Consider the following 13,895-nt stretch of genomic DNA (forward strand, 5'->3'; position numbering starts at 1 on the left):
AAAAGCCGCTACTGCAATCTTAGGCTATGTTCACACAGAGTTTTTTTGACGTGGAAACCGCGCCGCAAAACTCGGCAAAAACGGCCCGAAAATACCTCCCATTGATTTCAATGGGAGGCGGAGGCGTCTTTTTCCCGCGAGCGGTAAAACCGTCTCGGGGGAGAAAGAATGAACATGCCCTATCTTCGGGCGTTTATGCCTCTGACCTCCCATTGACATCAATAGGAGGCAGAGAAAGCGTATTTCGCAGTGTTTTATGCCCGCGGCGCTCAATGGCCATGGGTGAAAAACGCAGCAAAAATCGGCGTGCAGGGAGAGGAAAATCTGCCTCAAACTTCCAAGCGGAACTTTGAGGATATGTTCACACGGCTTATTTAAGGACGTAATTCGAGCGTTTTTGCCCCTAATTACGTCCGAAATAGCGGCTCAATAGCGTCGGCAAACATCTGCCCATTCATTAGAATGGGTCTTACGCAGTTAAAGAAGTGCCTGTCACTTCTTCAGACGTAAATGGAACCGTTTTCCATGGACTCCATGGAAAACCAGCTCCATTTAACGTCCGTAATCGACGCAGCAAAAAGCGCCTGCACATGCCATTACGGCTGAAATTACGGAGCTGTTTTCTCCTGAAAACAGCCCCGTAATTTCAGCCGTTACGGACGCTGCCGTGTGAACATACCCTGAGGCAGAATTTCCCCCTGCAAAAAACTCTGTGTGAACATAGCCTTATTGAGGAAAGTATGTCAGGCCTGAATATAGTTCATATCATATCCAAAGACATATCATGACAACCCTTGTCCATTCGCCGTTTTAGGACATATGAATGTCAAAGAGGGGCTCTATGAGTCAAAGTTGAAAGTTGCTGTCAAACAGCGACTTCCTTTGGCGGACTTTGCCCGTCCATCTATCACACGAACAGCCAATCATCTGAATGGGCGTCATGTAATATTATATTTTCCCTGCAGCGGCGACTGCAAAATCAGGTGACGGCAAAATATTATTACTTTTATTCAGTCAGTCATTCATGTCTGTGTTATATCGTCTTCTTGTTTAGATAGCATCACTGTTGTTTTCTTTATGATTGCCCCTATATTATTTTGGGAGGGTTATCCTAATAAAAAACAATACACATTATAAGCATTATACACAATAATGTCATCATGAAGTTATAGGTATGATACAATGCAGCTCGACTGGGAAAATCCAAATAGCCTTTCTGTAGGAGAGAATTGATCACAAGCCATAAGGGACTTTCCTGGATTAGCACATGGTTTATCTATGTATAAGGCAGGCAAAGAGATGTCACACATTAACCTCCAGCTACGCTGACAGCAATGATCCCAAGCGGGAGCCTGTGTTTGTCACTTGCCCTCACACTTCTCATACTTCAGGGTGTTTCGCCAGGTAAGAAAAGATTGACTCAGATATCTTATTCCTGTGCACATTTCATGCGTTTGTGGATGTACGCTACATGATAAAAGTCAGAAATTATTCTTATATTCACTTAGATCAGACGTAACAGTAGCAGCAAAGATTAGTTTGTCATGTTTGTCCACTGAGATATTTCAATAGGTTCACTTCAGTTTATGGAAAACCACAAAAAACACAAGATATCACAATAAATTGCGTCCAAGGACAAACTCAGCTCAGCTACAATGACAAATTCGGCTCTGTCTTCTCTGTATACATAGTGCATACATGGCATAATTTTCAGAGTAAAATGACAGAAATAGCTTACACTTGACCGTAATAATGTATAGCAGAGCTCAGTTTGTCAGAAGTAGAAGAGCAGAGTTTGTCATTGGACACAACTCATCCTGGTTTTGCACAAGACTGCTGCTAAAACTCCTATTCCCACTGCGTTTTTTTATGCTGATTTTAACGCAGAAACTGCATCGGAATCAGCACCAAATAATGCTCCAAATCTCCCTCCATTGGTTTTAAGAGAAAATTTATTTCTCTCGGACAGTTTTGTCCGATCGCGGAATAAAAACAAAAGCGTCATGCCATATAATGGAGCGTTTTTTTCTGAACCACCATTGTAATCAAAGTGAGGCTGAAAACAACTGCACTCTTTATTTGGAGCAGTTTTGACGTTGATTTTGCATTTGACAAATTTTAAAAAATGGCTAAAAAAACAATTAAAAAAAACTTCATAAGTGTGACCCGTTATTTTTTGTACACATGCCCAATACAGCGTATGTCCTATGAGGGTTTTGGAACTGTAAACATTTTGTATATTATGTATCTTAGAACTGTACACATTTTGTGTATTATGTGGGCATTTGCTCTCATTATTAACATATTTTTATTGTATTTCAGCATTTGGGATGTTTGACTGCTGTCGAAAACATACCACTAAAAAGTTTAAAGTTTCACAAGTGGGAATGTTCGAGAGCTACTATCACCAGGATTCTGCAGAGGTCTGTGACATTGACGCTATTGTGTAAGTTCCTTATAATGTTTTCGTTTTTTATTATGTGTAGTAGAAGTAGAAGTTACAGTGGAAGCAGTAGTGGTATTGGTGTTATTAGTGGTGGTAGCAGTAGTAGTAGTTGTGGTTTTGGTGTTATTGGTGGTGGTGGTGGTGGTGGTAGCAGTAGTAGTAGTGGTATTGGTGGTGGTGGTGGCAGTAGTATTAGTAGTGGTATTGGTATTATTGGTGGTGGTAGCAATTGTAGTAGTGGTGGAAGAAGTAATAGTAATATAACAGGAATTATATAGAAAGTAGTAGTGAATGTGAATGTAGAAGTACTGGTGGTAGTAGTAGTAGCAGAAGCAGCAGCAGTGGAAGTGGGACCAAACAGCAGAAAAAGTAGTGCAGTGATAGTAGAAGTAAGAATGATGGTAGTAGTCAGGGGCGTAACTAGGAATGACTGGGCCCCATAGCAAATGTTTGACTGGGCCCCCTCCTAAGTGCCACACGCAGCCCCCCTTATAGATAGTGCCCCTGTAGATACTGCCCCCTGTAGATTATGCCATACAGCCCCGGTGTAGACAGTGCTATACAGCCCACTGTAGACAGTGTCACACCCCACTTGTAGATAGCGCCCCCACCTTCCCCTGTAGATATCGCCATAAAGTCCCCTGTAGATAGCGCCATACAGCTCCCCCTGTAAATTGTGCTACACAGCCCCCGTCCCTTGTATATAGTGCCACACAGCCCCCCTGTAGATTGCGCCACAAACAGCCCCCTGTAGATAGCACCACACAGCCCCCCCCCTTGTAAATAGTGCCATACAGCCACCCTAGTAGATAGTGCCACACAGCCGCCTTGTATATAGTGCCACACAGCCCTCCCCTTGTATATAGTGCCACACAGGCCCTTGTATATAGTGCCACAAAGCCCCCTCCCTTGTAGATAGTGCCACACAGCCCCCTGTAGATAGAGCAAGACACAGAGACCTGTAGACTGGGCCACACACAGCCCCTTGTAGATAGTGCCACACACAGACCCCTGTAGATAGTGCCACACAGCCCCCTGTAGATAGCGCAAGATAAGAGACCTGTAGATTGGGCCACACACAGCCCCTTGTAGATAGTGCCACACACAGCCCCCTGTAGAAAGTGCCACACAGCCCCCTGTAGATAGCGCAAGATACAGAGACCTGTAGATTGGGCCACACACAGCTTCAAGGGAAAACAGCTCCGGATTTTCAACCGTTTTTTAAGCAACTCCCGTTTTTTGCAGCGTTTTTTACAGCCGTTTTTGGTGCTGTTTATCTATGGAGTCAATGAAAAACAGCTCCAAAAATGGCTCAGGAAGTGACATGCACTTCTTTTTCGCAGGCGTTTTTTAAGCGGCTGTTTTTCAAACGGCTACGTAAAAAAACGCCCCGTTGGAACAGAATGCCGTTTTTCCCATTGAAATCAATGGGCAGATGTTTGGAGGCGTTCTGCTTCCGATTTTTCTGCCCTTTTTCGGCCGTTGACGGCCCGAAAAACGGCCGAAAATAAGACATGTGAACTTACCCTTATTGTGTAAGTCCCAGTAATTTATGTATCAGTGTCCAATTTTATTCTATTAAGCTTGACAGTTATGTGTGAATGCTTTATACATAGTCCTAATAATTTACATCTAATTCATGTTTCTAGTAGTAAATTCCCTATACATGAGTAAGTTGCAGATAGAATTAAGCAGAACACCCATTATTTTATATGACAAGGAGCTAGGACTATTTACTAGCTGCAATATACTTCGCTTTGCCTTTAGAGTAGCCTTGGCGCATTTTGTGTAGACTATTCTGCATTTATAATAATATAAAAGAGGTTATCAATCTATAGTTGTCCTACCTTGATTGGTATTCTATAGCAGACTCAATAAGAACATTCAAAACAAAAATGCAAACAACAATTACTCAAAACCTTGTAACATTTGTTCGTTTTTGTCACTATAGTAACATTATGTGCGAGTACTGAGCCATAACACAAACAGAAATATGAAACATCAACGATTAATTTGTGAGTTTACAGAACTGCACCCATTTATATAGTACATAGTATCCATAATACACACATAGCTATACACACACACACACACACACATATTGTACATACGCATATACATACATGCATACACAGATATTAGTGCCCCATAGTAGCCACTGCTATCACGGTATTTCTGCATTTATTGATGAGCATCTAATGTTCCGGTACGTCTAATGTTCCGGTATTTTTTTTTTTTACAGTTTTACACTTAATACCAGACCTTGTGGTGAACCAAAAAGAATAAGCTTGTGTGCTGACCCAAATCAGAAGTGGGTTAAGAACATGATAACTGCTGTGTAAGTTGCTGGATAAAAAAAAACTGGATAGTTTCCATTTGATCCCAAACACATTACCTTATCCGCCCACATTTTTAGGACAACTTACCGATTTAGGGTCCTAGTGGTCAAGTGTAACCTAAGAAAAGTGTAAAAGTTTGGAGCTCTGCTTTAAAACTACCTTTATTTTGCAGCTATACAATCACTTTCATCATGAAAAACCACATTGAAAGACCACCATGACTGCCTATATCTGTAGCAGGGTCGGAAGGTCCAGGCTCTGACCCAATAATGGGCCCCACAAGTTTAAAAAAAGAAAGCCCCATTAGAGATGATGTTGGAGCCAATCACTTAACACTAGGGTCTGTTTCTTATAAGTTGATTCACAAATAATTCCTTACACCTTATTGACTGAGAAAAACAAAGTTTAGAATTTAATTAAGAGTGGGCATGCACATCTTCTGTATAGATGGAGGATGTGCCCTCAGAATGATTTTATCTGGTGGGTCCAAGAATCCCCAAACCAATACTGGCCCCCAGCATCAAGGGGTGGATAAATTCCCCTTCTTGGTAAAGGGGCAAAATTACATCATCCATACTTTTTCTTGTTACAAATGGGTACAAAGGTTAAGGTCCCTTTTTACTGGCAGAAGATTTCCTGTCCCGGTAACGATAATAGCATGTCGATCGGCGCTTGTATAGTACATTTAAATAAGGCAATCGTCATGAGTGTGAAGACGAACAATTGTTAATACGATTGTTGGTCCTCATACAGTTTGCATGTTGTCAGCAGCACATCCCTTGTTTACATCGGGAAATGTGCTGCTGACAAGCAATGAGAGTTTACTCGTTTGTTGGATGATTGCTGCCATGTTTACACGGGCCGATGATCGGGAACTTAAAGAGGACCTGTCACAAGGTCAAAAAAGTTGAAATGGTAATCTGACCTGAATAGCGCTGTCTCCCTCATTCCAGCTCAACTTTTCCTGGACCCCCAGTTTAAGCGATACGGCCCACTGTTGTGTTGGTTCGCTCTATGCTAATTCTCTGTAGTTAGCCACCAGTGCGTGAACTATGGAAAATTAACATTTAGGGAGCCAACAAAACAGTGGACCATATCTTTGGACCGGAGGGGTCCAGGGAAAAAATAAAAACAGTGCTCAGAGAAACTGTGCTATTCAGCTCAGATAAGCAGTTCAACTTATGACTTATGACCTAGTGACAGGTCCTCTTTAACAGTGAACAAACAAAAGAGTTTGGGAGATTAAAAAAAAATACTGAACTGGTGTCTGGTAAAGTCAATTTTTTTTTTTACATGAGAGCAATAGATTATAAAAGTCTATGCAGATTACCAGTCACATGCAAAGACACATAACCACATAAATTAGTCTTTAGAAATAATCCTAATACTAAAGTATTCTATTACTGAGATCTGAGAATAGAAAAGAGGTATGTTTTTTCTCCAGAAACAGCGCCACTCTTGTCCATGAGCTGTGTCTGGTATTGCAGCCAATATTCACTTGAATGCGGTTGAGCCATAATAACAGACATCCCATGAACAAGAGTTGTTTCTGGGGAAAAATCAGATCCCTTTTCTTTAATCTCATACAACCCATAGTGAAAATCCTTGTGTCATACATCGCCCCACTCAGGCCCTGCACTAGGAATAATACTGTGTATCAGCGTTCCTTTAGAGGCTGTGTACACCTTTAAAAACACACACACATATATATATATATATATATATATATATATATATATATATATATATAAAAAGGAAAAAGAAAAATAGAAGCAGCACCGTAATTTAAAGTATCGGGTGCACAAGTTCCTCTTCAGACACTCGACCAGTGTCCCAAATAGCCAGCAGCAATTCCAAAAGACAAGACAGCACTCCAAATTCAGTGATAAATAGGATCACTTTTAATCACCTCTTGCAAGAGGTGATTAAAAGTGATCCTATTTATCACTGAATTTGGAGTGCTGTCTTGTCTTTTGGAATTGTTGCTATATATATATATATATATATATATATATATAATGTATGTATATATGTATATATATATATATATACTGTATGTATATATATGTATGTATATGTATATATATGTATATATATATGTATGTATATATATATATATATGTATGTATATATATATATATATATATATATATATATATATACACGTGTGTGTGTGTGTATATATATATATATAATTTTTTTTATAAAGATGTAAGTCAGTCCCGCTTACCTGACAGATACAGTTTTCAGCGCTAGATACTGCTGCTCTGTATACAGAATGCAAAGATGCTGTATCTAAAAAAGTTAAAATATTGTTTTATAAAATTTAATTAGAAACTTGCACTAAACACACATTGTTTAAAAAAATAAAAAATAAGTTTTCGACGGTGTACATAGCCTTTGAAGGGGAATTACAAATTCTGTTTATGTCAATTGAGCCTTTTCTTCGTTTCTCATATTTATAGGAAAAAACAGACACAAAAGAGTAAGAAACACCAACATAAAAAACGTCAGAAGCTATGCAAACGTATGAAGAAAAACTAACACTGCTGGCCTGAAAGATACGGATCTACCACGGAATCTTCTTATAGGAGAGAAATCCATATTATATGCAATATATAAAATATAATATGTAAATATGTTATATTATTATATAAGGTATATAAGTTTGTTGACTAAGTATAAAAACGGCTCCTCAGTACAACAAACTGAACATGAACTGAATTTACTCTTTTAGTGCAAATAACGCCAATCTATTTTTTGTGCTTTTGCTGGAGGTGGATGGTATATACTGTATGCATATGGTGGGAGTTTGTTTATTACATAAGCAAATTAGGGCAATATTTCAAGGGCAATATAGACTAGGTCATCACATAGACTTATTAGTGGGTCGCCTAGTAACTTCACTTCATGCAAGTTGTTCACGCTTCCTCCTGGAATTTTTTTGGCGCCCGGCATAGACTCTTACATTGTTTGTCTTGCATATTGCACAGCGCTCTAAGTGTTTTCAAAGCAAGTTTATCTAGAAAAGACTTTATGTGTACTGAAGGATTCTGCACTGGTCTTGGCTGAAGAGCAGTGAATGACGTCACTATAAACGCAATGAGGTATTATATCAATGGAAATCCTTGTTAGTAAAGTGAATAATATATTTTTATGTGCTCCCATTAACAACCACTAAATGTAAAACTTCAAGCTGCCTGACATAGAGCACCTGTAAAAATATTCATAGATGAAAATATATAATATTAAGTCATGATGTTAATTTATGTCCATGGTGTCCTCACATGACACTGTTACACTGACGTTCTGCCGCACTCAGAAAAGTTAATCCTCCAGCAATCACAAAATTACTATTTATATCAGGGGAGGATAGGCCAACCTCAGCTGTAGCCTTACCTTTGTATAGTCCAATATAGTCCATAGGGACTTCCTCTATGGAACATTGTGTTTTACATCTTCTTTTATCAATATTCATGCAACAGAATGGGTTTAATTTTGAATTCCAATCTGATGGTTTTTGACATCATGGTAGAAGTTGATACCAAATAAAGTGCCAACCATACAGGGAAAAACTGACTGTAAAGTCGCCATATTTTGTTTCCTTTGAAACTGATCCCAGCGCTCTTTCCTCCCTTTGATTCATATTGCATCAGGGATTTATTTTAGCTTTTTTTAAGCTCTGAAGGTTATAATTTCCAATTGTATTCTTTTTCCAACTGCTGAAATGTTGTTTTAGTGATAAATAATGATATCATAAATGTATGGTCTGTAAAAGTTGTAAATTTGTTGAATAAATATTGTTCATATAAAGTATTGTTTTAACATGGGGTACATTGGCGCACAAGTGTCTTGGTTGTTATCGCTTTAAGATTCACAATAAGCTTAATGGTTACAACACTCAGGAAAGGCACATAATAGTGGTGGTTACAAACACATGAAGTTGCACAATATCTTTAACATTGTGAAGGTGAAGCTCTGTTGGATCTGGTCATTTCTAATAATGCAGATCTTGTTGGGAATGTCAATGTTCGTGAAAACCTCGGTAACAGTGATCACAATATAGTTACATTTTACCTATACTGTAAAAAACTAACGCAGGCTGGGAGGGCAAAAACATTTAATTTTAAGAAAGCCAATTTCCCCAGGATGAGGGCTGCAATTCAGGATATGGACTGGGAAGAACTAATGTCAAATAATGGAACAAATGATAAATGGGAGATTTTCAAATCTACTTTGAGTTATTATAGTGCAAAATTTATTCCTACAGGTAATAAGTATAAACGACTCAAATTAAACCCCACATGGCTTACACCTTCTGTGAAAGGGGCAATACATGACAAAAAAAGGGCATTTAAAAAATACAAATCTGAGGGTACAGCTGTAGCCTTTGTAAAATATAAAGAGCTTAATAAAATCTGTAAAAATGTAATAAAATTAGCAAAAATACAAAATGAAAGGCAGGTGGCCAAGGATAGTAAAACAAATCCTAAAAAATTCTTCAAGCATATAAATGCAAAAAAGCCAAGGTCTGAACATGTAGGACCCCTAGATAATGGTAATGGGGAGTTGATCACAGGGGATCAAGAGAAGGCAGAGTTACTAAATGGGTTCTTTAGCTCTGTATATACAACAGAAGAAAGAGCAGCTGATGTAGCCGGTGCCAGTGCTGTTAATATATCAGTTGATATACTGAATTGGATGAATGTAGATATGGTCCAAGCTAAATTAAATAAAATAAATGTGCACAAGGCTCCGGGACCAGATGGGTTACACCCTAGAATTCTTAAAGAGCTTAGTTCAGTTATTTCTGTCCCCCTTTTCATAATATTCAGAGAATCTCTAGTGACTGGTATAGTGCCAAGGGACTGGCGCAGGGCAAATGTGGTGCCTATTTTCAAAAAGGGCTCTAGGTCTTCCCCGGGTAATTATAGACCAGTAAGCTTAACATCCATCGTGGGGAAAATGTTTGAGGGGCTATTGAGGGACTATATACAGGATTATGTGACAATAAATAGCATTATAAGTGACAGCCAGCATGGTTTTACTAAGGACAGAAGTTGTCAAACTAACCTAATCTGTTTTTATGAAGAGGTAAGCAGAAGTCTAGACAGAGGGGCCGCTGTGGATTTAGTGTTTTTGGACTTTGCAAAGGCATTTGACACTGTCCCCCATAGACGCCTAATGGGTAAATTACGGACTATAGGTTTAGAAAATATAGTTTGTAATTGGATTGAGAATTGGCTCAAGGACCGTATCCAGAGAGTTGTGGTCAATGATTCCTTCTCTGAATGGTCACCGGTTATAAGTGGTGTACCCCAGGGTTCAGTGCTGGGAGCACTATTATTCAACTTATTTATTAATGATATAGAGGATGGGATTAATAGCACTATTTCTATTTTTGCAGATGACACCAAGCTATGTAATATAGTTCAGACTATGGAAGATGTTTGTGAATTGCAGGCAGATTTAAACAAACTAAGTGTTTGGGCGTCCACTTGGCAAATGAAGTTTAATGTAGATAAATGTAAAGTTATGCATCTGGGTACCAACAACCTGCATGCATCATATGTCCTAGGGGGAGCTACACTGGCGGATTCACTTGTTGAGAAGGATCTGGGTGTTCTTGTAAATCATAAACTCAATAACAGCATGCAGTGTCAATCAGCTGCTTCAAAGGCCAGCAAGATATTGTCGTGTATTAAAAGAGGCATGGACTCGCGGGACAGAGATGTAATATTGCCACTTTACAAAGCATTAGTGAGGCCCCATCTAGAATATGCAGTTCAGTTCTGGGCTCCAGTTCATAGAAAGGATGCCCTGGAGTTGGAAAAAATACAAAGAAGAGCAACGAAGCTAATAAGGGGCATGGAGAATTTAAGTTATGAGGAAAGATTGAAAGAATTAAACCTATTTAGCCTTGAAAAAAGACGACTAAGGGGGGACATGATTAACTTATATAAATATATTAATGGCACATACAAAAAATATGGTGATATCCTGTTCCTTGTAAAACCCCCTCAAAAAACAAGGGGGCACTCCCTCCGTCTGGAGAAAAAAAGGTTCAAGCTGCAGAGGCGACAAGGCTTCTTTACAGTAAGAACGGTGAATTTATGGAATAGCCTACCGCAGGAGCTGGTCACAGCAGGGACAGTAGATGGCTTTAAAAAAGGGTTAGATAATTTCCTAGAACAAAAAAATATTAGCTCCTATGTGTAGAAATTTTTCCTTCCCTTTTCCCTTCCCTTGGTTGAACTGGATGGACATGTGTCTTTTTTCAGCCATACTAACTATGTAACTATGTAACTATGTAATAATGAGTGACCCATTAGAATACTTCCTATCCAGGGCTTTGCTTGTCTCGCAGAGACCAGACCCAGATTATGTTACTTCACACAGCCTCATGCTTCTCCCATGGTTTTCTAGCCCATAGTCGGATGTCTGTCTCTCTTTCACCCTCTGCATCTAGGGGTATGTGGACCCACTAGGCCGCTCCGCCATAGCGGAGTGGCAGTTGACCAGACAACAGTCAATGAAAAGTCTAAGCACAGGTGTACCTGCATGAAAGTCTAGACAGACATGTGGTGTAGCAGATACCTTGGCACAGATAATTCGTGGTACCGCTGATGCTTGGCATGACCGCTAATTCTTGGCGTGGCACATGACACAGGAAGTTGCAGATGATACAGGACGTGGCAGATGGCACAGGACGTGGCAGAACTTCAACGCAACTCCAACACTAGACTTTAGCTCAGGAACAATCACAATTACTGGATAAAGGAAGCAGGATACGGGAACACTGGGAACAGGATACAACTAAGGGACAATTTGATTAACGAACATGGGAAGTCTACAACAATGCTCAGGCAAGGAGGAAGAGGGCATAGCCCTTTTTATATTACAAGGTGTGGGGAATTGGGTAGGGAATATATTACAGGTGCAGAGCGTGGGTTGAAGCCTCCGGAGAAGGAGGCGCCGGCAGGAGTACAATGCTCTGCGGTCGCGGCCGCCTGATGGTGAGAGAAGCCAGTGGTCCGCGACCGCAGCCGTTACAGTGAGCTATCCCTCCACTTTTAGACCTTATTATTTGGGGCTTTGTCATGCACTGTTCCTTTGTCTCAAAGATTTCAATTTCCAAGGGGGTTTGTCTCTAAGTCGCAGTGGCCTACATCTCAAGGGTTCAGTATCTTGTTGCTACTCGGGCCCCTCTATTACTGCTCCCTGGACTTACCCTGAGGTTAATTCTATTTAGGGGAACTGTCTCCTAACGTTTATATCCTAATCATGCCTTACAGGCATTTCTACCATATGACATCCAGACAAGGCCTCGGGTCTACTTTTAAGCACACAGTCTCTACAGGATCAAGGCGACTTTCTCTCTAGGGCACTGATTCTGAAGGGCTCCTACTACACCACCCCTATTACTGACTACTCCACTCAGTCCAGTCCTCAATGTAGCTGTAGCTTCTTCACTGGCCCACAAAGGTAGGACACAATACAGCATCCCCTGGGTTTGAGCACAGTACCGTTCAACCATCGGGCTGTTCCACAGTCACAGCAGTCTTCCCAGAGCTAACCACTCAGGCCAACGATACACTGCAGCCGTCAGTGGCGGCCTGTACGGTGCACCTACAAACCACTCTCATTCATGGCCTGTTATTATCAGACCCTTAGACCCTAAGGGTCAGTTCACACGGCGGATCTTGCTTGGCGGGTACCACTGCAAAATCCGCTGCAAAATGATTCCTCCTCCCATTCTCTTCAATGGTCTCTTGCTAGCTCACCGTCTACTCCGTGACACACACTTTTAAAAGCCACTAATTTAAAATGAACGCTGAATTAACACAACAGTGCCCTCAGTGTTGTCTTTTGGCTATAAAAATCGTTATTATTCATATTGTTCCTTCTGTAATTTTGTTTCTAATTATTGATAGACATACAGAAGGATATTTCATACATTAGTGTGAGAGAATCATTTAAACTCCAGTATTTCTGCAGGTGCAGGCATGCTCAGTACACATTCACCCTCCTGAGTAATATGATAGCTCGTGGAGAATGAGACAAAGTTCTAAAGATTACATTCTCCCTCCTAACTCTGTCCCACCCTATGCATTTCTATATTAAATAATATCATCAGGGGTCTATGTATATTGATATACTTTATTTGCCTTAGTCAATGTGCAACACACATGCACCAGCAATTGGTATCAGCCACACGTGAGCAGTGAGGACGCAAGGCTTTGATAGGCAAATCGTCTTCTCCTGTTCATGACGTAAGTACTCAGCCAGTTTATGCATTGCACATCATTATTACATGCACACTGTCCTTGGCTCCTACTGGAGCTATCGGGCCACCAGATGTCAAGTCATCCTGTGTGGATTTGCTTTTAGATTTCTGACTTGCAAATCTTGTTTATAGATGATGAAACCTTCTAAAATAATAAGGATATAGATGATGGATTAACACAAGCAATGTGGCATTATACCCATACCACCTTCTCAAACGTTTCAGGGTAGGCATTGAAGCAGCCTTTACCCCATACCGTGACCTCCCCATGTAAAGGGAAGTGTTTTTTATGTCAGATATTAGTTAGGTGTGTATCTCTGCCCTCTGGGGGAGGGGGGAGAAGACATTAGACACATCCAATGCATTCACACAAGCTGCCCTTCCCCCCCCTCACCAGGTGATGAGACATCCTGGGGGGGTGGAAGCCCATGCCCTCTCCCCCCCCCTTGCACGTGCATGAGCATGTGATGTCACACAGATGTGCAGGGGAGGGTTTAAAAGGACAAACGGTCCCACACTTCTGTCTCTTGTTTCCTGCTCCCCGGCTCCACCAACGGACTCCCCTTCCCTCCTGGTCTCCTCTTGCCTCATGGCTCTTGTTTGTTTCCTGCCTCCCTCAAGACACACCAACTCACCAACTTGGACCACATGAACCGCTAAGTATCTTCTCCCCCTATACAAAGAGCTAATACCTACAGTTCCCTAAATAACCCTTTCTCCCCTGCTCCTCACCTGCACATTCCCATACCCTGTTAACCCTTGTAGCCCTGAGTTCCCTAAGTAACGCTTGCAGCCCTGAGTTCAGCCCTGAGTAACCCCTGCA

The 13,895-nt window shown here is 40.7% G+C and overlaps 1 protein-coding gene across 1 annotated transcript; it reads left to right on the forward strand.

Moving 5' to 3' along the window:
- The first annotated feature begins 582 nt into the window (after window positions 1-582).
- On the forward strand, window positions 583-8,549 carry LOC142760719 (C-C motif chemokine 20-like). The gene is made up of 4 exons (XM_075863911.1): window positions 583-1,404; window positions 2,323-2,446; window positions 4,689-4,784; window positions 7,251-8,549. Exons 1-4 carry the CDS (start codon window positions 1,335-1,337, stop codon window positions 7,327-7,329), a joined length of 369 nt encoding a protein of 122 aa, XP_075720026.1. The 5' UTR covers window positions 583-1,334; the 3' UTR covers window positions 7,330-8,549.
- Window positions 8,550-13,895: the final 5,346 nt, after the last annotated feature.

The sequence above is a fragment of the Rhinoderma darwinii genome, chromosome 4 (genome assembly GCF_050947455.1).
Source record: "Rhinoderma darwinii isolate aRhiDar2 chromosome 4, aRhiDar2.hap1, whole genome shotgun sequence".
Lineage (NCBI taxonomy): Eukaryota > Metazoa > Chordata > Amphibia > Anura > Rhinodermatidae > Rhinoderma > Rhinoderma darwinii.